At 42.9% G+C, this 27737-nt stretch overlaps 1 protein-coding gene across 2 annotated transcripts; it reads left to right on the top strand.

Moving 5' to 3' along the window:
• Window positions 1–5792: 5792 nt before the first annotated feature.
• On the top strand, window positions 5793–25794 carry LOC115610452 (T-cell activation Rho GTPase-activating protein-like). Of its 2 annotated transcripts, XM_030491978.1 has the most exons (7): window positions 5807–5865; window positions 20912–20953; window positions 23054–23243; window positions 23466–23615; window positions 23889–23944; window positions 24020–24177; window positions 24953–25794. In XM_030491978.1, exons 1-6 carry the CDS (start codon window positions 5816–5818, stop codon window positions 24138–24140), a joined length of 609 nt encoding a protein of 202 aa, XP_030347838.1. In that variant the 5' UTR covers window positions 5807–5815; the 3' UTR covers window positions 24141–24177; window positions 24953–25794. The 2 variants fall into 2 exon arrangements, with proteins under 2 accessions (XP_030347848.1, XP_030347838.1); XM_030491988.1 differs by lacking the exon at window positions 20912–20953 and having other exon boundaries at window positions 5793–5865.
• Window positions 25795–27737: the final 1943 nt, after the last annotated feature.

A 27737-nucleotide genomic window follows, 5' to 3' on the forward strand; every position in this document is an offset into this window, starting at 1 on the left:
CAGAAGAAGAAAAGCTCAGTAAGGAGGGATCCAGAGACACCTGTCCTTGATGTTTTCATTAATATCTTGGAAGACAGAATGGAAAAAATTCATATGAAATCTGCCTTTGACCCTGATCTGAGACAGATGTGAGAATGCTGCAGAACTATTCTGAAATCAGAATATCCCAACAACCAGAAAAATAACATGGGCAAATAATATCAATATAAATATTGAAAATACTTCAATTTAGAGAAAATAAGGTCCAAATTCTATTCTTAGGAAAAATTAGTGACAGTATCAGGAACAGCAGGAACAAGAACTATAAAGCAAGTAAATGATATTCAGGAAAAGGACCTAAGGATCCTTGCAAATCCAGTCTCTCCCAGAACAGTGATGTCCTAGGTTCAGCTCTAACAGTTATTTTTCTCCTTCTTAGTAGCTAGTGCAGTGCTATGTTTAAGCCTGTCTGGGCTTAAACCATGACAAGTGACCATGGATTAACAGAAGCATGTTGCTATCAAGACAGCAAAGAAATGGGTTGCAACTCAAAGCACATTTTAAACTCAACGCACAGTGTAAGCCTGGCCTGCCCAGCACTTCTGCTAGAGCTGTGTCCAGATGCACATCAACTGAGTGTCCAGCACAGAGCATCAACAGTATGCTGAGATCTAACAGACACCACCTCTGAGAAAGAACTGAAGGAACTGGGACCGTGTACTCTAGACAAAATAAGATTAAGCAGAAAAATTATACTGGTTTTCAAGTATTTGAAATGTCATCTGCAAACAATTAATTTGTTTACAATGTCTGGTGTTGAATAGGACAAGATATAATGGCTATTAATCCGGTTTAAGCAGTATGAAAAATTTTCTAATGGCAAAATCAGTGGAGACCTGGCTGGCTGAGAAGGGGAATATGGGGAATATTCCTCTGTCTATTTCTAAGAACTTCCATCAGGAGTGTGGTAGGCATAGCTGGCACTGAAGTAGAAGGTTAGAATCTCTTGGGGTCACTTCCAGTTCCACTTTTGTAAATATCTGAAACTGTCAGGAATAATAACTGTCACACAGAGTTAGTTTAGAACTCAAGCTAAAAATAATCCTCCCTCTGTTCTTTGAAGTCTGTGGTGTTTGAGACTTGAATTTTTATATTTTCCTGTTTAATCTGAAATTCTCAAGCGATTATAGATTCCCTGAAAATGGAAGGCTACCAGGGAAAAATATTGCATGACTTATGATAAGTTCTTAAGTACTGGTCAACCTGCACTAGGTGGAAAAGTGGTGCATGCACTGTAGCTTTAGAAGCAAGGTTCTTTTCACATTCATCCAACAGATTCACCTTAAGCAATAAACTCCTTCTCCAAGGAAAGCTCTAGATAGAAGAAATTTCTGAAAAAAAGGGAAAAATTAAATCTAGTGTCTATCCCTTAAAGTCATTTCTATCTCATACAAAGATAACCATCAAGCCATATTCCTTATGCCTTGATACTTTAGTTCCATATAGGAGAAATTTCCATCACCTTACTTGCTGCAAAGCAGATGGTTAAGATGATGGGAGGGTTATTTCCCTTCCACATGCAGAGTTTAATGGAGGAAAAAGTCATACAGAACAGCTCTACCCAGCAGAAGAATTTCTGCAGTCTCTACAAAGAAAGAGATGTTTTTGTTGTAACTACAATTTACAAGATTTGGGAGGGTGAAAAAAAAAAAAGCAATCTGTAATATTTCAGGTCTCTGGTGTATATGCAGTTCTCTGAAACAACATATCCCACAGAAAAACAGATTAATGCTGTGCATACATACAGTGACTCTCCTTTTAACATGAAATGAGGAGATCAACCTGCAGGAATAAGCTGTGTACACATCAGTGAATTCAGTCTGAGCAGGCTAGAATCGACATACCATCACAGTTTAGACATATAAAAAATGTGGGACGTATGTACCAATAAAACCAGTGTTATTTTGGGTTTAGGCAAGAAAATACCACTTCTCTTCTGAACATACCAAAGTTACTTTGAGATGAATTTTTAAAAGCTAATTTAGATAACAGTCTCTATTTTTACAGTGATGGCTTCATGGGGAAAAAAGTTAACAAGTTTGATAAAGAAAACTATTTTTGAACTCTACTAGTGTACTCTACCCCTCTACCAAATACCTGTCTTAATAGTTAATTCATTTTATTCAAGTGATTTTCCAAATCCTTACTTACTAAAAGGGCCCTCAACATTTCACTATCGCTTAGAAATTTTATTCTGGCAACTGATATGGGGAAATTTTATTCCAAATTTATGAAAGATGAACGCTGATAGAAGTGATGAATCTGGTAGAGGTCATTTGTCCAAGATGACAGTCTGTCTGAGAACACAGTAGAGTAATATACATTATACCAAATTATTTTAGTTAGAACCCAAAGAGTCCACAGGTGAACATGAGCAAAAACATTTCTAACAATGTAAATGGGTGGTATGCTAACAAATGCAATTGAATTCTGACCTATGCAGCAATTAGTGCATATTGGAATGAATAATTTATTATATGTTGTAAACATTTTCCTAATGCAAGAAGGGGGAATCAATGAAGTTCAAAGTAGAAGCAGATTAAAACTGGTCAAAAGCATTTTTTTAACATGCTTAATATCTAATCTGAGCAACTCACTGCTGAAAGAAAGATCAAGAAATGAGCAGACTTTTAAAACTAATTTTGTAGATAATGAAAACCAATTATGCCTGCTAAACTTCATATATATCTGTACTGTGATGCATAGGCAAATAAATTCCCTATTGACAGAATAGTGGGAAATCCCATATCCCATATGTATACCCCAAGGGATAGTTTGTTTGCAGTTTCCTGGAGCTTGGACTAGCTTTTGAGACATGCTGACTAGTGAATGTCAGAAACAGAGAATGAGGTGGACCTCTGATATGAACTGACACAGCTCCTACTTCCACTTGGTGGCAGTGCTCTCAGTTTACAACCTACACCAAACTTTTGCTGTTAATAAAGTCCCCTTCTTTTACATCCTTCTCTAGCCCCATATCACAGTGACCTTTTAAAAAATCAGAATACAGACATGAATTTTTCTAAATTGTTACAGAAATCACAATACAATACCATCTCTTGATATATTTGGTACCTAATACAATGACATTCTTTTGTTTTCTGTTATGGAAGATGCAAGATAAATAAGAATTATAGAATCATAGAATCATAGAATCATAGAATCGTAAGGGTTGGAAAGAACCTTAAGATCATCTAGTTCCAACCCCCCTGCCATGGGCAGGGACGCCTTGCCCTAAACCATGTGGCTCAAGGCTCTGTCCAACCTGGCCTTGAACACCGCCAGGCATGGAGCATCCACAACCTCCCTGGGCAACCCATTCCAGTGCTTCACTACCCTCACTGTAAAGAACTTCTTCCTTATATCTAATCTAAACTTCCTCTGTTTAAGTTTGAACCCATTACCCCTTGTCCTACCACTACAGTCCCTAAGGAAGAGTCCCTCCCCAGCATCCTTGTAGACCCCCTTCAGATACTGGAAGGCTGCTATGAGGTCACCACGCAGCCTTCTCTTCTGCAGGCTGAACAGCCCCAACTTTCTCAGCCTGTCTTCATACGGGAGGTGCTCCAGCCCTCTTATCATCCTCGTGGCCCTCCTCTGGACTCACTCCAACAGCTCCATGTCCTTTTTATGTTGAGGACACCAGAACTGTACGCAGTACTCCAAGTGGGGTCTCACGAGAGCAGAGTAGAGGGGCAGGATCACCTCCTTCGACCTGCTGGTCATGTTTCTTTTGATGCAGCCCAGGATACGGTTGGCTTTCTGGGCTGCAAGCGCACACTGCTGGCTCATGTTAAGCTTCTCATCAACCAACACCCCCAAGTCCTTTTCTGCAGGGCTGCTCTGAATCTCTTCTCTGCCCAACCTGTAGCAGTGCCTGGGGTTGCCCCGACCCAGGTGTAGGACCTTGCACTTGGCTTGGTTAAACTTCATAAGGTTGGCATCGTCCCATCTCACAAGCGTGTCAAGGTCCCTCTGGATGGCATCCCTTCCCTCCAGCGTATCAACCGAACCACACAGCTTGGTGTCGTCGGCAAACTTGCTGAGGGCGCACTCAATCCCACTGTCCGTGTCGCCGACAAAGATGTTGAACACGACCGGTCCCAACACCGACCCCTGAGGGACACCACTCGTTACAGGTTTCCAACTGGACATCGAGCCATTTACCACAACTCTTTGCGTGCGGCCATTGAGCCAGTTTTTTATCCACTGAGTGGTCCATCTATCAAATTGATGTGTCTCCAATTTAGAGAAAAGGATGTCATGCAGGACAGTGTCGAATGCTTTGCACAAGTCCAGGTAGATGATGTCAACTGCTCTGCCCCTGTCCATCAGTTCTGTGGCTCTATCATAGAAGGCCACCAAATTGGTCAGGCAGGATTTCCCCTTAGTGAAGCCATGTTGGCTGTCACCAACCACCTCGTTATTTTTCATGTGCCTTAACATGTTTTCCAGGAGAAACTGTTCCAAGATTTTGCCAGGCACAGAGGTGAGACTGACTGGTCTGTAGTTCCCTGGGTCTTCTACCTTCCCCTTCTTGAAAATGGGGGTTATATTACCCTTCTTCCAGTCATCGGGAACTTCACCTGACTGCCAGGATTTTTCGAGTATGATGGACAGTGGTTTAGCAACTTCATTCACCAGCTCCTTCAGGACCCATGGATGGATTTCATCAGGTCCCATGGACTTGTGCACGTTCAGGTTCTTAAGATGGTCTCGAACCTGATCCTCTCCTACAGTGGGCCTAAGGTCTTCATTTTCACAGTCCCTGCATTTGCTTTCCAAGACTTTTGTGGTGTGGTCAGAGCATTTGCTGGTGAAGATGGAGGCAAAGAAGTCATTAAGAACCTCAGCCTTCTCCAAATCCACGGTAGCCAGTTCTCCTGATAGCTTCCGGAGAGGGCCCACATTGTCCCTAGTCTGTCTTTTATTTGCTACGTATCTATAGAATCCTTTCCTGTTATCTTTTACATCCCTTGCCAAACTCATTTCTAGCTGGGCCTTAGCTTTCCTAACCTGGTCCCTAGCTTCTCGGGCAATGCTCCTATATTGTTCCCAGGCCGCCTGTCCTCGCTTCCACCTTCTATAAGCTTCTTTTTTCCCTCTAAGTTTCCTCAGCAGCTCCTTGTCCATCCATGGAGGTCTCCTGGCCCTCCTGCTGCACTTTCTTCTAGTCGAGATGCAACACTCCTGAGCACGTAGCAGGTGATCCTTGAATATCGAGTGTACCTTGCAATGGAATCTTGTTAAACCACTGTCACATTTACTATTGAACTTATATCAATATATTGTTGCTTGTCTTAAAAGTTAAGGGCATGGCTCCATCTGTGACAGTTGGCTATGACAAGGAAGACATTTAAATTTTAGTTTGCTGTGAATACCATCTATCTTGTAGGTAGCAAAAAAAAAAAACCAAACCACTTTTAAATTTTATCTACGAAAGAGGGAAAGTGGAGGCTGAGTCAACAGTTTGAACTGAAAGCACAGTAATAATGAGAAATTATTAGAAATCATAACCCCCATGCTTGTGAGTCAATGCAAATATTTGCAGGAGGCTCTAAGCTACAGTTTCTGCACACTCCCACCTTCAGGTCCACTATCTCGTGCAGTGCCACTCATCCCAGCATATTCAGTGCTTCTCTTGTCATATAGGCCTATTTCTATTTAGTATTCAACTGAAGAGATCTAATGAGTGACCCACTTTATGATACTCCTCCGTAAGAATCTCTTTGTGGATATCTTCCTCACTACCTCCCAGATGGTTTAGTATCAGAACATGGCAGAAACCAATGGGAGCAGATGTGACCTAGAAAACTTCCAAATCAAGTAAGTGAAGAAATACATTTCCTTATGTTATTTATTTCTTCTCCTGTTGGCTTAGAAAACCAAAACAAAATAGCAGTAGTTGCATGGATTGCTTTGTGGCTAACAGGGTTGGTAAATGATTGTTTGGAACAGGAAAATGCTGGTCAGGAAAGAGCATAGATTTCAGAACCCTTCAGCATCTTTCCCTTTCATGTCATACTGCTCAGAGACTGAATATCTACACCCTCAGGAGATGCAGGCAATAAAAATCTCATAAGTAATGTGAGTGCCTTTACCACTATGGGTGTTTTCATTATCTGATATGCAAAACTCCTTTCCATACTCTGAGTTTTCTGTGTTGCTTAGCCTCTGCCTTGCTCATGAGTAAACTGGAGAATTTACATTGATCCAGATGGGAGCAACTAGGCCTCTCATGACAAATTTTCAAATTGTGTGTTTTACTGCTGGAACAGCAAAACTATGTGTCATTAGAACATGGACAGGTGTGTGTCCTACAGGCAAAGTGAGTCATTCACCTAACATCAGTGGCTTAAGGGCTGGCCACCGCTAATCTTTTGGCACAATTTATAGCTAACTGCATGGTGCAGTAAAAGGAATGAATTTCCTCCTAGAAATACAGAGAAAAGGGTCCATTAGCCTAATTCTCTGAATTTTTAGACAGCTGCATTTAAAGAAATCCCACTGTTAGCTTTCACAGACATTAACATTCAGTACAAATTTTTCCCTTTTGACAGCATGGACATTTCCTAGCAAATATATAAAGCTGTTTCTGACCTGCATGTTGTGGGCTGTTATTAAAAAGCCTCATGTTTCTCAAAATATTTTTTTAATTCAGTGGTTGAAATTACTAGTTTTAAAGATTAAGACTAAGGTCTTTGTCTTTGCTTAGTGTGATTTTTCAAAAAATTCAATAGAACATCTAGTGGTTTTGCAATGGTTTAACAGCAAATATTATGAAGAAATTTTTAGCACAGCAAAAATCTGCACTGTATTGGTGACACTTTAAATTTTTTATTAGATTGCTAGTAATGACAGCTGTTGGAGAAGCTCAGTTCTGGTTTAAACAATTTGGTCTTAACTGCAAGTGGCAAACTGAAATACTTTCTCAGAAAAATAAACACCTTTAAGCACTGCATGACTCACAGGAGCACAGGCAGGATTTAGAACTTTTCACCTGTATAGTGGTGTAATGACTCCTAAAGAGCAGCTGAAAGCTGTTTGGTGAAAGTGATTTTGGACATCTTGATGGAGCTTTTACATGGTTTGAAGTAATTTAAAATGGCTGTGTTGTTATTGCTGACAACATTAGGGGGGAAAAATGACGTTATTTTGGCAGTTCCTCACACTGGAGAATAAAAGCCATCACAGTACCCTTTCCTTCCGAGCTGATTCGGAGCAGAAGCCTTCATTGATCGGTTTCACTCACATTGTCTTTACATTCTCTTCCCCAAAGAAGTGTGCACCTGTTTTTATAGCACTTCATAAGCTTTATTTTTATCACACTAATATAAATATTGTCCTGTCCAACTTGTCAACGTTTTACTGTGATATTTGTGAGTGCTACAGGGAAGGAAGCACTTTTACACCTTTCATAAAAAAAGCTATCTTGCAAGTTCCTACCCATATACAATCTTTCTGGGTATTCTGCCATGACGAATAGATACTTGCAAAAAACTTTAATCATCAATCCAAGATTTAAGCATTTGTGGGCTTTATTTTTCATTTTTGTTTTGTTGGGGTTTTTTGTTGTTTTTTTTAATTTATTTTATTTTTGTTTTTGTTTTTGTTTTGTTTGTTTGTTTGTTTTTTAAATTACTAGTAGATATAGACAGCTACTGAAAGACAAGTATCTTATATTCTCCCTAATTCTACTTGTATTATACCTAAACTCAAGATATACAAGCTGAAACAAATTGTCCAACACAGAAGAGGCAGTGTCATTGCTGCAACCAATACAGCACAGATTCTGGAAAAAGAGTGACAATCAAAGCTTTGGCTAAACATGAGGGATCAGGGATAAACCCAAAAGTCTGAGATGACATGCTGAAAACTTCTTTAAGATTTGGAAAATCCATTTCCATTTTTAGTTCCTTGCTTAATACTAAACTATGCTGTGCTGTTTGTAGTTAAGGGATGGGGACAGTTTTTTCAATGAGCTAGGTCTTCTGAGAGGTGTCTGTTGTCTTCACATTACTTTGACGCCATCAGGAACGGTCTGTGCTATCTGCACTCTTGTACTGTGGGGTCCATGAGATGGTATCGTGTGACTCACCAGTTCTGCCTACTACACCATCCAAGCGACTACTAGTAGGCAGAGGATGTAGATTTATTTCCCTTTTATATCACAAGTAACAGAATGAACTGAGGCAGACAGATTATTTGGGGTTTTTTTCGAGAAAGAATGCTATTTTGTAGTTTCAGTTGGTGATAATCTCCATGGACTGAGAACAAATTATTTGCATTCCACTGAAAATTCTCGAGATTTGCTCAGCAAAACACAACTTGATTCCTCTATTTCTACTGATCTTGCAAGAAGATATAAATGAAGCAGCTTGTTTCAGAAGAGATATCTCAAGATAGGTTGGCAGGTAATTCTGCTAAACATAAGTCTAAATGGATGTGTGACTTAGAGGCACCACTTGGTTATTGCATCAAGATCTGTAAAACCATATTCAATGATGAAATAGATATCTACCTTTGAAAGGTTCACAGAATTTCTATTCCAAATGCTACCTCTAAGTAACACTGAGAAGCAGCCTGCAACAAATTCAGGATCTGCGCTGAAGGACTTAAAATCAACAACTATAATGTGCTGAAGGAAAAGAGCAGTTTGGAGAACAAGTCTTATGAGGAATGGCTGAGGGAGCTGGGGTTGTTTAGTCTGGAGAAAAGAAGACTCAGGGGGGACCTTATCACTCTCTACAAATACCTGAAAGGAGGCTGTAGTGAGGTGGGGGTTGGTCTCTTCTCCCAAGTAATGAGCGATAGGACAAGAGGAAACAGTCTCAAGCTGCACCAGGGGTGGCTTGGTCTAGATATTAGGAAATATTTCTTCACTAAAAGGGTTGTCAGGTATTGGAACAGGCTGCCTAGGGAAGTGGTAGAATCACCATCCCTGGAAGTGTTCAAAAACCATGTAGATGAGGCCCTTAGTGACATGGTTTGGTTTAGTTGACTTCACAGTCCTGGGGTAATGGTTGGACTTGATGATCTTAAAGGTCTTTTCCAACCTAGCTCTATTCTATGATTCTGCTGCCAGACGATCTTAGAAAGTGAACATGGTCAGACTAAAGAGAAAAAGAAATCCCCTTACAACCCCTGTTAATCTGATTCAGAAAAAAGCCCTCACGTAATCCTAAATCCACAGTCTGGCTTAGTTTTGGAAATCACAAGAGGACACCTACATTGTACATACTGAATGAAAGTAATGCATTTAGCAGTATCGGCACACCATGTCTACACTGTGTGGCTGTGGCCAACCTCCAGAGCTTCTAAGAGGAAAAGTTCTTTGTAGGTACTGTACTATGCACTAAAGGCAGAGAGTAGAAAATCCTACCTAGCCACTGAAGAAGTTCAACATTAACCTTGCAGCATGGAATATAATATAAACATAGGACAGACAGAAAGTCTTCTTTCCATCCTAATTGGTGGCATTAGTGCTACCGAAATCCAAGGGTTCAGTGTGGCTATCACTATCCAGCTACGCACAGCATGACATGTGACAGAACTCCTCCCAGAAGCTATCTGTCCATCACTAATGTTATGCTCACATGTATAATGCATAGCTCAAGCCCCAGCTGCCATACAGCTGCGTTAGAACAGTGGCGGTGGACAGGCTTCATTACTCTGGGAAGAGCACCATGCTGACCCCATATAATGCTTTCACTTCTACAGTTCCTTGGACATGGCAACACCCAGTGGTCTGCTACTCTCACAAGGAATTGAAACAAGGATTCAGTGGCACAGCAACATAAATCAAGTTCCCTTGCCAGCAGTAGTGCTCAATTGGAAGTTTGTGGATGTCTCTGTAGCCAGTGACACTTTAGTATAGGATTAAAGGTTTTTCCTGAAATGAGATGCATTTAATGATGTGCCTTTTTTTTTTTTTAATTAAAGGGTTAAGAAGAGAAATATATAACAGATATGTAAATGAAATGACAGGGCACTTTAAATGGGTATAACTTTTGAAGAAGGTGTTTTGCTAATGCCCATTTTTTTCCCCCAATTGTATTGGCTTTTTTTGTGAAATGATCCATCTTACAAATGACTGTACTCTTTTGCTACTTGTTTTCACTCCCCTCACTTCTGATTCAATCTCTTAAGCATAGATCCATAGTGAACTTTAACACAGTCCTTACTTCCTTCAGCATCAGGTTTGGTTCCCAGCACCACATTCTGAGCTGAGCCATGTAACCCAACTGCTCTTACAGTGAACATTAGCCTGTGGTCTTCTTCTGCCAGTCGGGCTAATTCAACCAACCCAGCTGGACTTCGCACCTGTTATCCATTTTCCTCCAGGAACTGAGCACTGGCCTGATTAGACTTGCTTGAAAAGGCAGCATTGTCAAAATACCAGCCATGCTAATTGCCATCAGAAAGATTGCCTCAGGGAAAAATGGTTTAATGCAACAAATACCCCTAACCGTGTATCTAGCCATGTGTTTCCCTGCATTAGCTCAACATTTTATTTTATCTGTTTCAGTTTATTTCCACTTCAAGCTGGAGAATTAGGCCTACTTGCTGCTATCCCAGTATGCGTGCTGGTTGTGTATCAAACTCTGCTGACAGCATGCTTGCATGCTCCTTTTTTCCTTCCTCAGGCTAACATGCTTAATACTAAACACTGCATCATAAAAACACATACAATAATTCCAGTCTTCCACAGATGAGTTCTAGATGGTTATTTTCATTGGTCTTATGGTTTCAGTAGCAAGTCTAGGTTTGCTCCCAGATGTAGCTAAAACAGCCAGTTGCTTTCAGCAACAAATTGCTGGCAAAGAGAGAGGGGAAAGAGATCGGTGAAAGCACTGCAGCCAAAGTTGTCTCCAGCTGATGCCACCAATGCCAGCTGGTGAACTGCACTGCTCTGAATATTGATATTCAGAACCTCTTAAGCAAAGGGACAGACACTATCTTAACTTTTTTGAAGATTATTACAATTTTCTTATCTTTAGTCCTGTTTTATTTCCTTTCTTTTATGATTTTTTTCTTTACAGTCTCCTTTGCATATTTTAATATGGAGTACTAACCAGAGTATGCATTGTCAAATGAACTTTCAATCCTTCTTGGTAGGCACCTAAAAGGTTGAAGAAGTGACTGGAAATAAAGTATATATATAAAAATGATATATACAAAAATAGCAAACGTGTGTTATATGTTTGCTATTATATATGTTTGTTATGTTAACTATAATTTTGCTTATTATTGTATTATAAATATATATTATTATTATACATATTTGCTATTTTAAGTATCATTTTGCACAAGCAGAATGGTGTCCTCCAAGCTTAATCTGGAACATATTAATCTGGAATGGGAAATTAGTTTTTAAAGAGAAAAGTGCTGTTACTGAATGACAGCCTAATTGCTTTCTGAAGCACCTAGACATTCATTAAAAATCCCCACTCCAAATGTCAGTTAAGCAAAACTCTGGTTAGCCAGTGAAACCTGAAATGAGCTCACTTCTAAATCATCATGTTACAGTTTAATTCAAATGTACATTAAAGCCCTGATCCAGCAAAGCATTTAAGCATATGTTGAAGTCAATGGGATTACTTGTACATTAAAATTTAAGCATATGTTTAAATACTCTGGTGCACTAGATTACCCTATATTCCGTTTTCTTTCCTGTTGGCCAAAACTTTGCCTTTATCACCCTACCTTTCATTTCCAATCCCTTCCTATTTCCTCTCACTAGAGATTAGTAGCTTTCAATTAACTCTGACAGGTTTTTTTTTCTCTGGGGTAGGTATATTTCAACATATCAAAACCTTCAGTTTCTCTGCTAGCCTTGCTGCTGTGTGTCTGACATCAGTGTTCATTGAGGTAGGGATCAGCATTGTTAGCTGGCTCCTCATACAGTTTACATTATACTGGAAGTCCCCTGCCTGTCTGTACTGGTGCTGCTGCATGCTCCTGAAGCAGTTCAGCTCCACACTGCTCTGGCCACCACCTTCTCTTTTTGAGGGTAGCTATTTGAGGGCTTCCTGCACTGCTCTTGCTGCTTCAGTTGCTGTTCTGCCATGTTTTCTGTTCCTTGCTGATATGTATCTTTTTAATGGAGAAGGACATGTTTTAAGTATTTAAGGGTCAGACCCCATGGAAGGGATGAGGGCTACTTCCATGCTCAGCAGCTATCCATGGTGAGGCATTTTAGTTTATGACCAAACTGCATGAAGACTTTCATAAACTTACATGACTGCGCTAGGAATCTCTGGATCTCTGCCATTCTATAAATGCCCTACTGCTTCATATGTTCATTTGCTCATCATGTTTTTGAATATTTCCATCTCATTTACATTTTTCACAAGACACGCAGACATTCTGTTTCAAGATATCAAAATCAGTCAAAAGAGCAAAGCATGGAAATGAATTTTCTAGAAATCCTGGGAAATTTTATTTGAGGTCCTCAGATTTATTTGTTTGTACTTTGAAAAACAGTATCAGTGTCTGCCTTGAAAATTAGATTTTCTTACACCACTGAACCACCTTAGTAAATTAAATTTACATTGTGAAGCAAAGATAAACTTTAATATGACACATTAAGCCTGCCAGTGAAAAGCTGACCTCTACATTATTTGTGAAAAAAAGTCCAATGACTCCAGCCCAGGAGAAAGGCTTCCACAGTTGCCTTTGGGAGACAACCATGCCAACTTAATACATGGCACCGAGGTGATGAAGCAGGACAGAGGCAGAACAGTGTGAAGAATCATGAGGTTATCACCTTGGTGGCTTGGTGCCTACTGTAGGTCATTTACAGTACCTGACACATGAGAGTTGTCTGCCAGAAGCAAACATCAAGTACAAAAAGGAAAGAACAGTGACTCTGTTCAAATTGAGCTAGTAGAGTTCATGACCCTCATGCTATTTTTAAAAAAGTAGTTTTGCTAAATGAAAGAGCTGCATTTCACACTGTTTCAAGGACAGGCAGGCAAGGGAGATATCACAGTTATATTAAGGTTGCCATCAGTTTACATTGCCTTCAGTACAGGACATCTGCCTGCAGAAGTCCGTCATCAATCCTGTGATGAGTTTCTCCTTGATTAAAAAGCTGTGTGATGTAAAGGAAAAAAAAGGAACAAGTCCGAGAGTGGCATCTGTCACAGCTAACTTTAAGGGCCACAATAGAGGTTTCTACATCTGAGCTGGTTGTGTAAGCTTCCATCACAAACAACAGAATTTTTGATAGTATAGTTAGTGGAGTTTAGGGTATGACTCATGTGACAAAATGTAGGCGTCTACTTTAGGCTGCGATAAATTGTATCCTGTTCGGTAGAAATTCTGCAAAACATGTGAGTGAGTGGCTCAGATGTAAACACCCGAGTTGCAAACACTCACATCCAGTCTGATGTCAACCATCCCAGCTGACATTGAGAGGATACAGGAGCTTTCAAAAGAGAATAGTGGGTAACTGTGTAATGTTGTCAAATCCTGGTAGTGAAAAAAAAACGAAGAAAGGGACAGAGAAGAAAATGTAGTGCTTCAAGTGTTTCACCCATGACTCAAAGATGACAAAGATCCATCACAGACTGGAGACATAAGTGAGGATATGGAGGAAGATTCCTTAGCCAAAACCAGCACCAGCTTGAAGGAAAAACATTGCAAGAAAGCAACATTTGAGATTTCTTGTAATAATATTTGTCAGAACACATCATCATCACTAACTGTGGGACTAGGGAAAAGGTGGAGCAAAGGAGTGCTTGCTGGAATACAGAGTAGTCCTGGAATGCATGAATAGGAGAATTCTCAGTTACGGAAGAAGGATTACAAAGGGAAGAGCAGACAGCCAGAAAGGCTGCTGGCATGAATACCATAGGAGGTGGATGCACTGGGAATAAGAGACAGTTTTCAAATGTCCTCCATCCCCCTACTCTGCACCTTTGTGCTTACTGTACACTCTTTTTTCTGGCTTCACCATGAAGGATGGTACCTTTCTTTTCACACACTGCAAATAGAATCTATGGCAAATTTATGACTGCACGCTTCAGAACCTTACGTTCTTTTACTAAGGAAAATATCTAGACATATTTGATTAGTTTGGGTGTGCTGTTCCACACAGACAATAAGTTGTCTCAGTGTCCCCATTTGCATTAGATAAAAGGTTACTATTAGACAGACTTTTTAATTTGGAGAAATGTAATGAGTAGTGACCACTCCTCTCAGTAGCACTTCTCATTTTCTACCACTATAAAAATAAATTACATTTAAACTTAAGAGAGCTAAGAAGGAGAGAGATGTGGTACAATGTTGTATTTCTGTAGAAGACTTACAACACAAGTTTGATTAGCCTCAAAGACTGTCCTAGTTATATCTGACATAAAGACATGTTTCAGAAAGCTGTGGATCAAAGGGGTGCAAAAACTGACAGGCTTTTGCCCTGATTTCAAGTTTCTTCAGCCAGGGAAACAGAATGGAAGGGAAGGAGCTGATTCAGATATATCTAGTCTCTCTGCATCTCCCCTTGGTAACTTCCTTGCATTACAGGGATCCCTGAGTAACAAGCTACACCAATCTTCTGTCTGCAATATGTTGTTATTATGGCTGTAAGCAGTGGGGGAAACCACAAGAGGCATGACCTTCTAATACTTCAATTAAATTAATATCCTAATCCACAGAAGGAACATCTAAAGTGGACTGTAGGGATTTCCATGACACTTTGTTTCCTGCAGTACCAAGAGCAGAAAGCAAGGTCTTAAGCAAAAGTTGACCAATTGTGAGAAAAAGTTGAGGTTAAAAAGAAGAAAGAATAATGGCTTACAGAGCTCTGCAGTTGTATTAAAGTTTTTTTAATAAGAAAACTATTGCAGATAACACCTCTAATTTCATTTTTAAATTACTTGAATTATTAAGAAAAGCTTCAAAACCACTTTCTTATTCCCATTTTCCTGACCTCAGTCATCAGATACAACAGAAAAATGTCATTTATTGCTTTAAATATGGGCTCTTTGTGAGTTCCTGTAGCTTTTCCCTTCCTGATTTCAAAGATATTTTCAATAGAAATATGTGAGAAATTAGACATCTCCGAGTATAATTTGTCTTAAATTTTTGCTTAATACATGTATGGGAGGACAAAACTGGCAACCCAAAAGAAGACGCCTGAATGCCCCAAACAGAATGAAGTTGACTCTGTCAGTATTGTGAAAGTTAAGTTATGGCAGCATAATATAAAACGCCAATGGGTAGAAGCATCACCAAAATGACTACAGGAGTGTCTCCCACATCTCTACTTCCTTCAGCCCTCTACATTAGGGCTTCATGTTGAGACATCAGGGGATGGCAGGAAGTCATCAAAGGTTCCCTTTGTATGGGATTTTTCTTTTCCCCTGTACAGCTATGAAGATTCCAGTTCTTAGAGTGGAACACAACATTTGCCACTTTCTTAAAACATCTGCCTAATGTACTGAAACAATTTTGCACACTGTAAAGTAGCAAGTATGCATTTTGCAAATTAATTCTACTTTGGACTTTTTCATCCACACAGGAGAAAAAATACCAAATTTGTAATTAGTGTGATGAACACTATGAAATTTTGCCTCAACTGGTGGTTTTATGGCAGGATTCAGACTGGTATTTTTGCTCTTTTCTCTGGAGTTCAACATGACCATATAAAAGAATAACTGTCTGGGGGCAAATGTGTCCATTCAGTAGCAAAAAGAACAGTCATTCATTCCTATTCTATAAATCAACCTTCACGGGAAAACAATATCTGTCTGTTCAGCATAATAGCTGGCAGTTCACCATGTCCAGAAAGAACCAGTTTTCATTTTGATCAGCTTGAAGCACTATTTTCTAACTGTCTTTGTCATGTCTGATTCTGATGCAGAGGGAGTTGTTCGTTGTGAGATGAAGCTATCTCAGTGCTAGAACACATTATGGAAGAAAAGCTGTCTGCAGTTTAAGTTTAAGCAACTTCAGTCAAAAAGCATCATTTTGACCAGTGTTTTTCTAATTGCCATGTTGGATTGTTTGTCTTTATTTTGTTGGGGTTTTTTTGTGGGGAGAGGATGAGTACAGTGTCTTAAAAAAAAAATATTATCTAGCTTGATATATCTGAATTTCAGAAAAACAATAATCTTTCTGGCATTTAGGGTAAGTTTTCCAAATAATACTAACAGAAATTACAAATAATTATTTTTTTTTTTTTTAAATCATGGCAACTGTATCCTTTTGCTTTCATATGTTTTAAAATCCTGTATGGTGTCTGGTTTTTCCAGGTATGCTTACTTAAATTTGAGAAAATCATCAAATTTCTATATTAGTTTGGGAACTGAATAGACTTACATCAGAAAAATTGTCCTGAAGTAGCTTATTTAATAAATAAAGACAAAGCCATGCCACTTTCATTTTGAAAATAATAGAAAAAAAAACAGATTTTCTGGTTAATCTGTAATAGAAAATCCTTTCTCATTCTACATCTTTATTCAGAGCTATTACTATTTCTACGTGAGGATATATCACAGAACAGCTAAGTTTTCATAGCTAATGAGCATGAGGGCTAGGTCTGCATTAGGAAAGTAAATAGGACCAGGATGTCATCTCTGGCACTGAGGCCAGCTGGTGTGGAACCGTGTCTGTAATTTCAAGCCCACTTCCAGAAAGGCATGGCCTCACGTAAGCTAATTAGGGGGAATAGCCCCTACTCTATGCTAACTCCTTAACCATGCCCAGGGTTGTTTGGCTTGCTGTTGTTTGTATCAGACCCAAAAGTGTCCAGGAGACTGTTCTCACAGTCCAAGCACACAGACAACTATGGTTTCCAGGAAAGATCTCAGCACCGCTGGGAACTTTAGACAAAGGCACAGTAGCGTGAGATAACTGTTTTCCTCCTTAAAGTAATTATTACATTCCATACGCATGGAATGTTTCATTAGAGTGTGTTGGAAGCCTACTTACTGCACTGACAGCCGCTAAGAGCATTTGAAATCCTGTGGCCAGGGTGGCTTTGCTTGGGCATTGTTTTGTGGGCAGTCCTGCTTTTCTGTGCCAACCTAGTCTTCAGGATCTCTGACTAGGCTATTACCATCAACGTCATAAATGACAACTTTTGAGCAAGATGTCTCCAGCACTGAGGCTGAAGAATAGCAATTAAATATGTCTTCCTCTGTAGAACCCACTTCTCTGCTCAATCACACTGAGATTTATTTATTTATTTGTTTGTTTATTTTTAGCTTTGAGATTGCTCGGATAAGGAAAGTGGTTCCCTTAATCATGCAGAAAATATAATTTCAAGTGATGTGTAATGAAATAGCTGAATGAATATCAGTGTTTTAGCATAAATCTGCATATAGTGAAGAACATCACAGGGCCTCCAAAGGCAATGAAAATGAAATTGATTTGTTTGGACTTTCTTAGAGCTATCTCTTTTCCCTGCTGCTGTTCAAGTCTGGCACAAGCTAAAAGGCATACAGACCAACAATTAGGTGTGTGATTGGTTTAACTGGAAGATGTTAGCTAGAACTTTCGAAAAATTGAGACATGAAAAAAATGTAAACAAAATATTTGGGACCTTATTCTTGAAAGTGTTTTCCCGATTCTTTAGTTCTGGTACAGTTGTTAGATAGATAGCATTTTACAGCACTGCTTGATTTATTGTCACTTTTTAAGGTTTTACTATATTTATTTAACTCAGTAAGTAGCAAAATACATAACTGAATACTAATATTTAAGCTTTCTTCCTCATAGCTGCTTAAAGAAATTTTAACCTAATTTAATAGCGAAGATTCAAAATCAGACATTTAATGACCAGTAATGTAAATGAATAGTATAACGCATGACTAATGTAATACAAGCCTCCATTCCACTTTTGATCTCATATCGTGACTACAGGTGGGTAACTTGGAATCAAAGTTAATATTAAAAAGTAATTCAGCTATAAGCAGAGGAAACAATAATCTTTCATGGCCTGTGAGCACCAAATTTATGTTTACCTCTCACCAGCCCTTTATCTGTATTAGTCTAAAAAGTTTTGTTAGGCACATTTGGAAATATGAATTTTAGAGTAAAATCCAGAGGAGGTAAGCTGTTTAAAACCAGAATAAAAGGAAAACCTAAAAAGTATGCAGCAGGATGCTAGTGAAAAAGCACATCTATGAACTATTCACACAACAGCTTCTAGCTTGGTACCGGCACTGTGAAGATATTCCAGTCCAGGCTACTTACCTCTGAAGTACAAAGTACTTGAGAGCAAAATGGTGCTTTAGGAACTCTTTCAATTACAGATGGAATTATTCACATCACTTTCATGATCTGCTTCCATTCTTGATGAATCAAGCTGTATTTCATCATCCTATAAAGAACATACAGTTCCATTCCTTATCCTTAAACATTCCCACTTCATATGCATGTGTGTCTAGAATTTTTATTCCAGACATGCATGGTGTTCAAAAAGGATGTTTGAAGGCAAAAAATCATGCTGAAATATGGGTATACAAACCTTCATGGTTTGTTCATGATCCAAAGAGTGACTATCTTCATGTAAGTAGTAGCAGAAAAAAAAATTTGCTCTATGTTAGATGACAGCCTAGCAAAAATAGGGAATGAGAAATTCACAAGCAGCAACATAACAAAGATGCATGCTTTAGGATAAAGAATCTACACTTTATTCTTGATTTTGTCTTTGTAAATTAAAGGTATTTGTATTTCTTTAATATCGTTTGACTTTGCCTCATTCTAGATATCTTGAAGATAGCAAGTGAAGTTTCTAAAGTCAAAAGAAATACTCTCCATACTTTTGCTACAAGCAAGTCAGTCCTTATTTGTGTGGAGCACTGCTATGCCAGGAATTATGCCTCCAATATAAGAGTTAGGGAAAATAAACTGATATGAAATTTGTGATATGTTGGATGTATCAGCTAAGTAGGCTGATATGAAATCCGTCATTTTCTATGTATGATCAGATAATAGAATTAAACCTATATATATATATATATTTTCTTTTTTACATCCAAGGAGACTATGTTTTAGAGGAGAAAATGTATGGAAACAAATGAAGTGTTTTTTCTTGAAGTACATGCAGATTTCTGTGGCATGCTGTGGATTTCAAACTACAGGCCATATAGTCTGAGATCCAGCCACAGCTATCTGTAGCATTTATTATGCTCATGTGTAAACACTCAAAAAGAGAACTGACAAGATCCAGGGAAAACTGCCAAGTTATATAAGACTTAAAATGACAAACCGTTGATATACTCTACAATTAAGGTTCAGATTGTCCCTGGCAGTTGAATTTGTGCAGTGGAAGGCACTGAGAGAGGGAAATGGCACAAATACTCGCATATGTGAGTTCCATACCAGAGAAATGTCAATGGAAGTCAAAGCAGGTATGGCAGAAGAGCAGCTTAGAACTCCTCCTGGAACTCGGGCGGAAAAAGAAATGGTGTGCTCTCTAAAAGCAAAGTCGAGCTTCTCACGAAGACTACTGAACTGTGGCTCACACGTGGAGGGAGACATCATGAAAGGCCAAAGCTCAGCTGGAGATTAGAGTGGCCCGTGTTCTGTCAGGCAACAACAAAAGGCTTTTTGAAGTACGCTAATGACAAGCAGAGGCCTAAGGAAAAGATCGGACCGATACTTGATTAAGATGGTCACTGAAAACTGGGGATGAAAAGACAGAGGCATTTAATGCTTTGGCTTTGCCTCAGTGTGCATGGTAGACATGGGGCTCCCTGGTCCTGTGAGTCAGAAGACCATGGCTGCAGGTGCCATGACTTTCCATTGGTGGGCACTGCAGTTGTAAGGGAGTAGTCCCTAGGGCCAGGGCTGGACATGGGCAAACTGAGGAGAGCCCCATAGGGCCCTGCCCGACCTGAGCCCCCGGGTCACCATGAACTGAGGTCACCATGGTGTTCCGTTCTAAGCTGGTGCTGTCCCGGCAGCGGCCCCAGTGCCTGCAGGGACGGTGCTGTGTCTGCCAGCCCTGAGTGGCACTGGGGATGCCCATCTCTTGTGGAGGAGCACTCCCATTCTCAGTATTTTCCCACACGTTTATAACTCGCGTGTCTTCTCCCGGCCAGCTCAGGATGGGCCAGTGGCTCTGCTGCTGTGGGTCCAGGTGGGTTCCCCCATGTCTCTAGGACACACTGACACAGCTGGGCCCCACAGCAGCCACCTTGCTCATGCCCAATGCCATCTACTCTGCAGGGATGACCCTGGCCCCGTGCAGCAATGTGAACTTGACCCAGCATCGCTCGAGCTGCTCCTGCAGGAGCACGTGCGGGTGACCCAGGGCCATGGCCAGAAGAAGAAGAGGGACCTCCTCCTCTTCAGGGACGCTGTGGCCATCACCAAGGCCAAGTAAGACTCTCAGAGCCCAGCTGGCTTTCCTCCTAAGCCCTGGCTCTGGCACCAGGCACCAGAGCAGGGACAGATAAGGCGCAGCCCCAGGCCCCTGACACCCTGGTGCTGGATGCACTTGAGGACGTGCCCGTGTCAGGCAGGCTCTAGAGGGGAGCCAGATGGTTTGGCCACCTCCAGGTCACTCCCTGCTGCTCCTCTCTGCAGACTTGGCAGCACCCCGCGCCCACAGCTCTGCCTGGCCCTGGGCCTGCTTCAGGTGCTGAGCATCGGGAACGGCTCAGCCGGGGATGCTGCCGAGGAGGAGGAGGAAGGGAAGACCACTAGCTCCCTCATTTTCATGTGGCCCTGCAGCTCCTGGTGAGTCTCAGTGCAACGTCCCACCAGAGGGGTGGGCAGCACCTCTGTCCTGCCCCACAGGGCATCGTCCTGCTGCTTTGGACGTCCCCACAGGGCAGAGCTGTGCTGGCACCCACCTTGGCCTGCAGGCTGGGGCAGAGCAGGCACTAAGGCTATTTCTCCTCTCTTTTTGCAGCTCCCAGGCAGTGAAGGAGCTGTGGGTCAGCGCCCTCCTTGGGTAAGCCCTGCCTGGCACTGCAGCCTGGGCAGCCCATGCTCCCATCACAGGGTGATGCTCCATGCGTGGCATCCGAACGATGCTGAAACAGCTCTTCTGAGCTGGGCACAGGTGCCCCCACTGCTGAGTGGGCACAGCTGGCAGAGCTGCTTCTTCCAGCTGTGTTCTGCCAACACCTGCCCCGCCCCGTCCTTGCCACTGCTGCTGCTCTGACTCCACTGCCGGGCGCTACTAGCTGTTCCGGGCAGCGTGGAAGTGCTCCCCAGGCGGGCAGCAGAGGGAAGAGCTGGCTTGGGTCTCACACAGCTCTTTCTCTGCCCCTTCCCCATGCACAGACCACCAGAAGGAATGGAGAAGCCTGGGTGACCCAGCTGCCCTCCATCAAGCTGGTGCTCAAGGAGCTGAGTGGCCACAGTGCTGTGAGTGTCCCTCCTGCCTCTGCTTTGCCCCCAGCGGCTGCCCCAGCCCAGCATCAGCTGCATCACTCCTCACCTTCTGCTCTTTTCCCCTTGCCCAGTCGATGACACTGAATGCCAGCAGCCTGGAGAAGCTGCTCCAGCGCCAGGCTCATGTCAGGCTCACCAAAGGTGCAATCTCACCCATCCCCACCTCTCACACACAACTAGGGGCTGCTGCAGTTTACCCAGAGCCCTTGCTGCTGCAGGCTGCTTGGTGAGCGCAGCGCATTTCTTGCAGGCTGGTGCCACCTCCCGTTCCCACCAGCAGTGAAGGTGGACATGGCCATGTGGATGGTGAGTTTAGAGAGGACAAAGGCAGAATGGCTTTTCTCTCCTGCTCTTGCAGGTGGGCACATGTGCTGTGATGGGGCTGCCGCTGCCCTTCCCGCAGGGCACGTCCATCCCCATCGCTCTGTGGCAGGAGAGAGATGGGCCCCGGGGCCCCTTGTTCCCAAACACCACCACCACTCCCATGCCCTGGGCGGCGTGGGGACAGCCCTGAGGGAGTCTGGAAGTGCTCTCCTGGTGCTTCTCCTCCACGGCTCTTTGCTTTGTTTCCCTTGGCAGCAGGTGGGACCCGCAGGAGCAGGAGGAGGCTACCCTAGCCATTTGCGTGGCCAAGGACCTCGGCTGCAGCAGAGGCGCTGGGGCCGTTGGGCCCTGACGGCAGGGGGGCTCTCTTCAGCCATCCTCCTGGCAGCTCTCTGCAGCCAGGACGGCACGCTGCCCCAGCCCATCCAGATAAGCCGGCCTGGCCAGAGGTTCCTCATCCCATCCCATCCCAACCCACCCCACCCCGCTGGCTCCTCCAGAGAGGGTCTGTCCCCAGCACCTACCTCAGGGCCTGTCTCCAGCCCAGCAGCTCTGCTCCTCTGTCCCTGCAGGACCTGCTGGCTCTGCTGACGGAGCACGGGCCATCCACGGAGGGGATCTTCTGGCAGGCAGCCAGCGAGCGTGCCTCCAGGGAGATCAGGGAGGCCCTTGACAGAGGAGTGAAGGTCCACCTCGAAAGTCAACCTGTGCTCCTGCTGGCTGTCATCTTCAGGGTGAGCCCGGCTGACCTGGAGCCCTGCAGCTTTCAGCACAAGCGGAAACCCACCCGCCTGCTCATGAGCCAGAGGGCTGGGGATGCTGGGGGCAGTGGCCACAGACTCACATGGCGCCCTTGGCACTGCAGGACTTCCTCCACAAGATCCCCTTCAAGCTCCTAGATGTCCAGCTTTACGAGGAGTGGATGAGTGCCCTGCAGAAGCCCAGCAGTCAGGAGAGGCTGGCAGCACTGAAAGAGTCAGTGTGGCAGCAACCTGCCTGCTCCGCAGGGACTGGCACAGGCTGGGACTCGCTTGCAAAGCAATAGACTGCCTGAAATAGCCATGGTTTCTGCAAGCCACCTCCTGCTGCTGTGGGGTTTAGGTTAGGGGTGAAAGGGGCACAGAAGAGCATTTTCCACAGGGAACCCCTTCCTGCAGGCACTTGGGCTTGCTGCAACAGGGGCCTTTTTCAGAAGGGCAGGGAGGGAGGGAGGTGGCAGCATGTCAGTGAAGGCAGTCCCTCTGCTGTAAATCAGGCGGTGGGTGAAATCAGCCTGGGACACCTGTGTTGTCAACATGACTTCCTCAACATTGTGCTCCTATTCCCTCAGGGTGGCCAACAAGTTACCCAAGGCCAACCTGCTCCTGCTTCAGCACTTGTTGTCCCTGCTCAGTGACATCAGCAGGAATGTGGCCACAAGCAAGATGACATCCGGGAACCTGGCCATCTGCTTGGCACCAAACCTGCTCAGCCCACCCCAGGAGCTGCCCCTGGACATCCTGGCGCAGGAGACCCAGAAGGTAGCTGTGTTTACCACCCGGCTACGACCTCCACAGCCCACCCCAGCTTTGCTGCTCCAAGGGCCCTGGCTGCCTCCTCCCTTCAGCAAAGCCATGGGGCAGCAGCCAGGAAGAGCAGCCCCACAGCTGCAGCTGCCTGCACAAAAGCATGGGTCAGGCTGGGAAAGGCTGTTTGAGCCCTTACCAGCCCCCTTGGTGAAACCAGTGCTTTGCTGTGTGCAGGTGACACAGCTCTTGGAGTTCCTCATTGACCAGTACGAGGAACTCCTCATTGACCAGCACAAGGAACTCCTTGGGGAGGAGGTGGCTGGGCTGGCCAGTGAGGGGGAAGAGGAGCCACCAGCACCACAGGCAGAGCCAGAAACAGCAGAGGTATGTGAAGTGCACAAAGAGAGTGACAATAAAAGCCTACCCCCTCAGAAGGTGGGGCTGCTGCCGCAGGAACAAGCAAGGCTGTCCACCAGCCTGCAGCTCTGCCAAAGCAAGGCCCATGCAGGTTGGCCATCCCACTTCGTGCAGTGATCCCACCACAGCTGGCTTAGCTGAGCTGAGCAAACCCATCCAAGGGCTGTGCCTTTCAGAGCTAGGGTAGCAACTGGGTAGGGTGGTCCTTGCCCCCTGCTAACTTACACATTTGCATTGCAGGTGCCTCCTGTAGCTTCTGAAAGCAAACACCCAAGGAGCTTTTCTAGGGAGAAAAGGTAAAACTACCTATCTTTGCTTGGTTCCAGGTAATCATGGCTTTCACTTGTCTAACAATGCTATTGAATGGAAAGGTTGCCAGGCTCTGCACAAGAGAGCAGAAGGTGCCAAGCAACCTGTGAAGAGGGCAGTGACGGGCCACTCTGCAGGAAGAGGAGCAGGTTGTCAACAGAGCTCTCAGGGGTGGGCAACTGAAGAAATCCAAGCAGGGGAAGAAGAACAAGGAGCCCAGGTATGTAGCAGGCCCTGTTCTTCATCATTCCAAGCTCTGACTAGAGAAAATATTCCTGGCGTGCACAGGATGGTCCTGGGCAGGAGGCATGTACCTGCCCTTCTCCTAACATGTATGTTAGGAGAAACATACCACTGCAGCATTGGCAGGTTTCATTTTGTCCCTGTAGAAGCTCTGTTTGGGTAAGTCTGAGCAGACACCCTGACAAGGTCAGCAGGCTCATAGTTTTGAGTTCTCACTGTTCTGCTCATGCCAGGGGCAATCCAAGTGCTTGCTGGTGTTGTCTGAATCCCAAAGATGTGCAAGGAGTTTTTCCAAGCATCTGTAGATGCTCAGATATTGGCACTTCTTACTTTGCCTGAGATAACTGGGGGGGGGGGGGGGGAGATCAAAACAGACAAGCAAACAATTAAAAAATCCCCAAATAATAAAAAAAAGGGGTGCTTTGCCTGCCAACCTGTGATTTTAGTATGGCAGAGCGAGGAATGCTGCTGCTTGGGTTTTGGAAAAGACCATATCCAAGCTTCCCAGGGCTCCCTGCCAAGCCCTGCGGCCTGGCAAGGGGCCACTGCACATCTTTGTCAACTTGCTGTGCTCTGAGGGTATCACTTGTGTTGAGAAGGAACCAAAGCAACATTGTAGCTGCCAGTAAGGAGCCTCTCTCCTGTGCTAGGAATGACTCCTTTTACAGCATGCTTCCAAAAAAGCCAGGGGTCAAGTCCTGCCTGTTCCTCCCTCATGGTTTCATCAGTGTTTTCTGACTCTGCCCTTGTAGGTGCCCATTTCCCTTTGCTGTGTGGATTTCCCGGATGAGCTCTGCCACCTGGCCTTGGAGTTCCACCATGTGGCCCCAGCACCACCTCGGCGGCAGCGAGGACAGAGTCACTGTATCCTTCTGCTCTGGCCAGAAGGTTCCACCAGCTCGCCCTGGAGCCAGAGCAGCGCCCTCAGGCCCATCCCAGCCCTCAGGCCTTGCTGGCTCACTCCTCGGCTCTGCTAGCAAACGCCCACACGCTGGCACACCTCCCCAGGTGGGGAGCTGGCCTGTGGACTTCAGTTTACACATGGCCATGAAGACTCTCTGAGGAGGACAGTGGGACCAACACTTATGCTGGGCTGCATGTTTATTACTGTGCTTATTACTATGTTACTGTGCTTATTAATGTGTTTATTACTCTATTAGTATGGTTTTTAGAAACAAATTTTAGGGTACTTTAGGATGTATTTTAGGAAGCTCGTTATAAGATAACCTGCAAAAGTAGTGTCTTAGCTCCCTTTCCTCCCCTTAAGCCAATATAGATATAATGATAGGAGTTCTGGTTTAGTGGTTTTGTAATTTAGACAGTAGTTATTTCATAGAATCATGGAGCAGTTAGGGTTGGAAAGGACTTCCAGTAACTTCATGTTATTTCACAAGACTAGTCTTAGAGTGACTTTTCAGCTATATTAGTAAAAGAGCAGAAGAATTACAAAAGCCATATCTCTCTACCTTGCCATCTGCATCCTGCAGAATGCAAAATGGAAAAGAAAGTATACTGAGAAAGTCTGTGAATGACTCTCTCAAAGAAATGACAGAAAGATGTTTTTATTTGCAGCTACTCAGTCTGGGCAGAGAGATGCTGAAAACAAGAAAAACAAAATCCAAAAAAACCCAACAAAAAATCCCAAAACGAAATAAATTAAAAACCAAAGCAAAACAAACAAAACAAAAACCAAACCAAACCAAACCAACCCAAACCAAAAAACAAACAAAAAAAGAAAAAAGACCCCACAAAAAACTTTACCTAAATTATTTTATGAAAAAAAAAAAGAAATCCCTCAGATCCCTATGCACTCAAGAGGGAAAACATCAGCTCTCAAGATCTTAGTGTGATCTACCATAGATGTCCAGTGTATATTGTGATACTTAACAAACAGAAGACTAAATTCCATTGGGAAATGATAGCAGGCATCCCAGCCATCTTCAAGCAAAGCTGTCTCAAATCCATGTGCCAACAGAGTGATTGGTTTGTAATAGGGCTGAGTGACTGATATGTGCGTATTCCCCTTGCATTTGCTGGAATACATTGTACAGACTGCCTGCAGTTCTCAGCATTTCTTCATATGTATGCCTTCCTGAATTTTCTTACCATTTACACACAGAAATAAAGTGTCAAATGTGTACCTGGCCAGCCTCTGTATTTGGATAAGTCCCTTCCCTTTTTATTCCTCTCTCCATCTCTGGGTTTCACTTCTCTCTCTCTCTGATACTTACTTGTCTCAGCAGGATGGGCTGGGAAGGGGAGACAATAAGATGGAAAAAAAAAACCCTCATGGGTCAAGATAAAGGCAGTTTAACAAAACAAAAACAAAGGTGCACAGAAGGAAAGGAAAACAAAAATTTTATTCTCTATTTCCAATCAGCAGGTGATGTCCAGCCACTTTCCAGGAAGCAGGGCTTCAGCAGGTGTAGTGGTTGCTCTGGAAGACAAATATCATAAATAACAAATGTCCCCCTTCCTTTCTCTTAGCTTTTATTGCTGACCATATGTTGTATGGTATGGAATATGGATGGTATGGTCAGTTTGTGTCAGCTGTCCTGGCTATGTCCCTTCCCAAGATCTTGGCCACCCCCAGCCTGCTGGTGGAGGGAAGGTTGGAGACATGGCCTTGATGCTGTGGGAGCACTGCTCAGCAGCAGCCGAAACATTGGTGTGCCATCAACACCTTTCTAACTACCAATACAAAGCACAGTCCTATGAGGGCTGCCAGCAGGGAAGCTAACTCCATCTCAGCTAGATCCAATAGGTGCATCAACACAAATCCTGCAGTGTATTACTGATTTTGAAATATGGTTATGGATTTTTTTAAAGCACAAATTATAACTCAAGGTAAAATTAGAAAAGATTATCTAAATGTGAATATAAAAAAGATAATTCACATAAAGCTGATATATATTGATTTGAATGAAAGTAACTTTCTTAGGTAAATAACGACATGGATTGAAGGGCCTCTGCCCTTAGGTCTCTAGAACCAGGTATGAGCTGTTTACTAATAGTCTTTATATAACATAGAATAACAAAGGACTCACACTTGACTGGAGTTACTAAGAGATATATTTGAACATATATTTGAACAAGCAGAGCAAACAAAACCAAAATGAATATTAAACAAATGTAAGAGATCCTCCAAGAACCTAAAGTTTTAACTATAGGAAAGGATCTGCTTGCTGTTATTTTTATTTTTCAGGGTGACTTAGGTATATGGAAGTATACATACATGTTAATTGTTCTGCTTTTCCTTCTTCTACAGTGGAAACAGCAGTTCTTATTTAGAAATCCTATTCCTGAGTTATCTTTCCCTTTTTTTCAATGGTGAAATTACATCCAGGAGGCACTGTATATTCTATAAAAATAGGTATGGAAAAATCACTACAGCTGAGTTCTTTACCTCAATTTGAATGCAGAGAAATTATTTCTGCTACTTGCCTGTTTATGGATTTTATTAAATCAATATCCACTAATGAATTTCTATCATAACAGCAGATGGCTCGCTGGCAGAGAGGGAACTTTGCAAGAAAT

This window comes from Strigops habroptila, chromosome 1 (assembly GCF_004027225.2).
Source record: "Strigops habroptila isolate Jane chromosome 1, bStrHab1.2.pri, whole genome shotgun sequence".
NCBI classification, from domain to species: Eukaryota; Metazoa; Chordata; class Aves; order Psittaciformes; family Psittacidae; genus Strigops; species Strigops habroptila.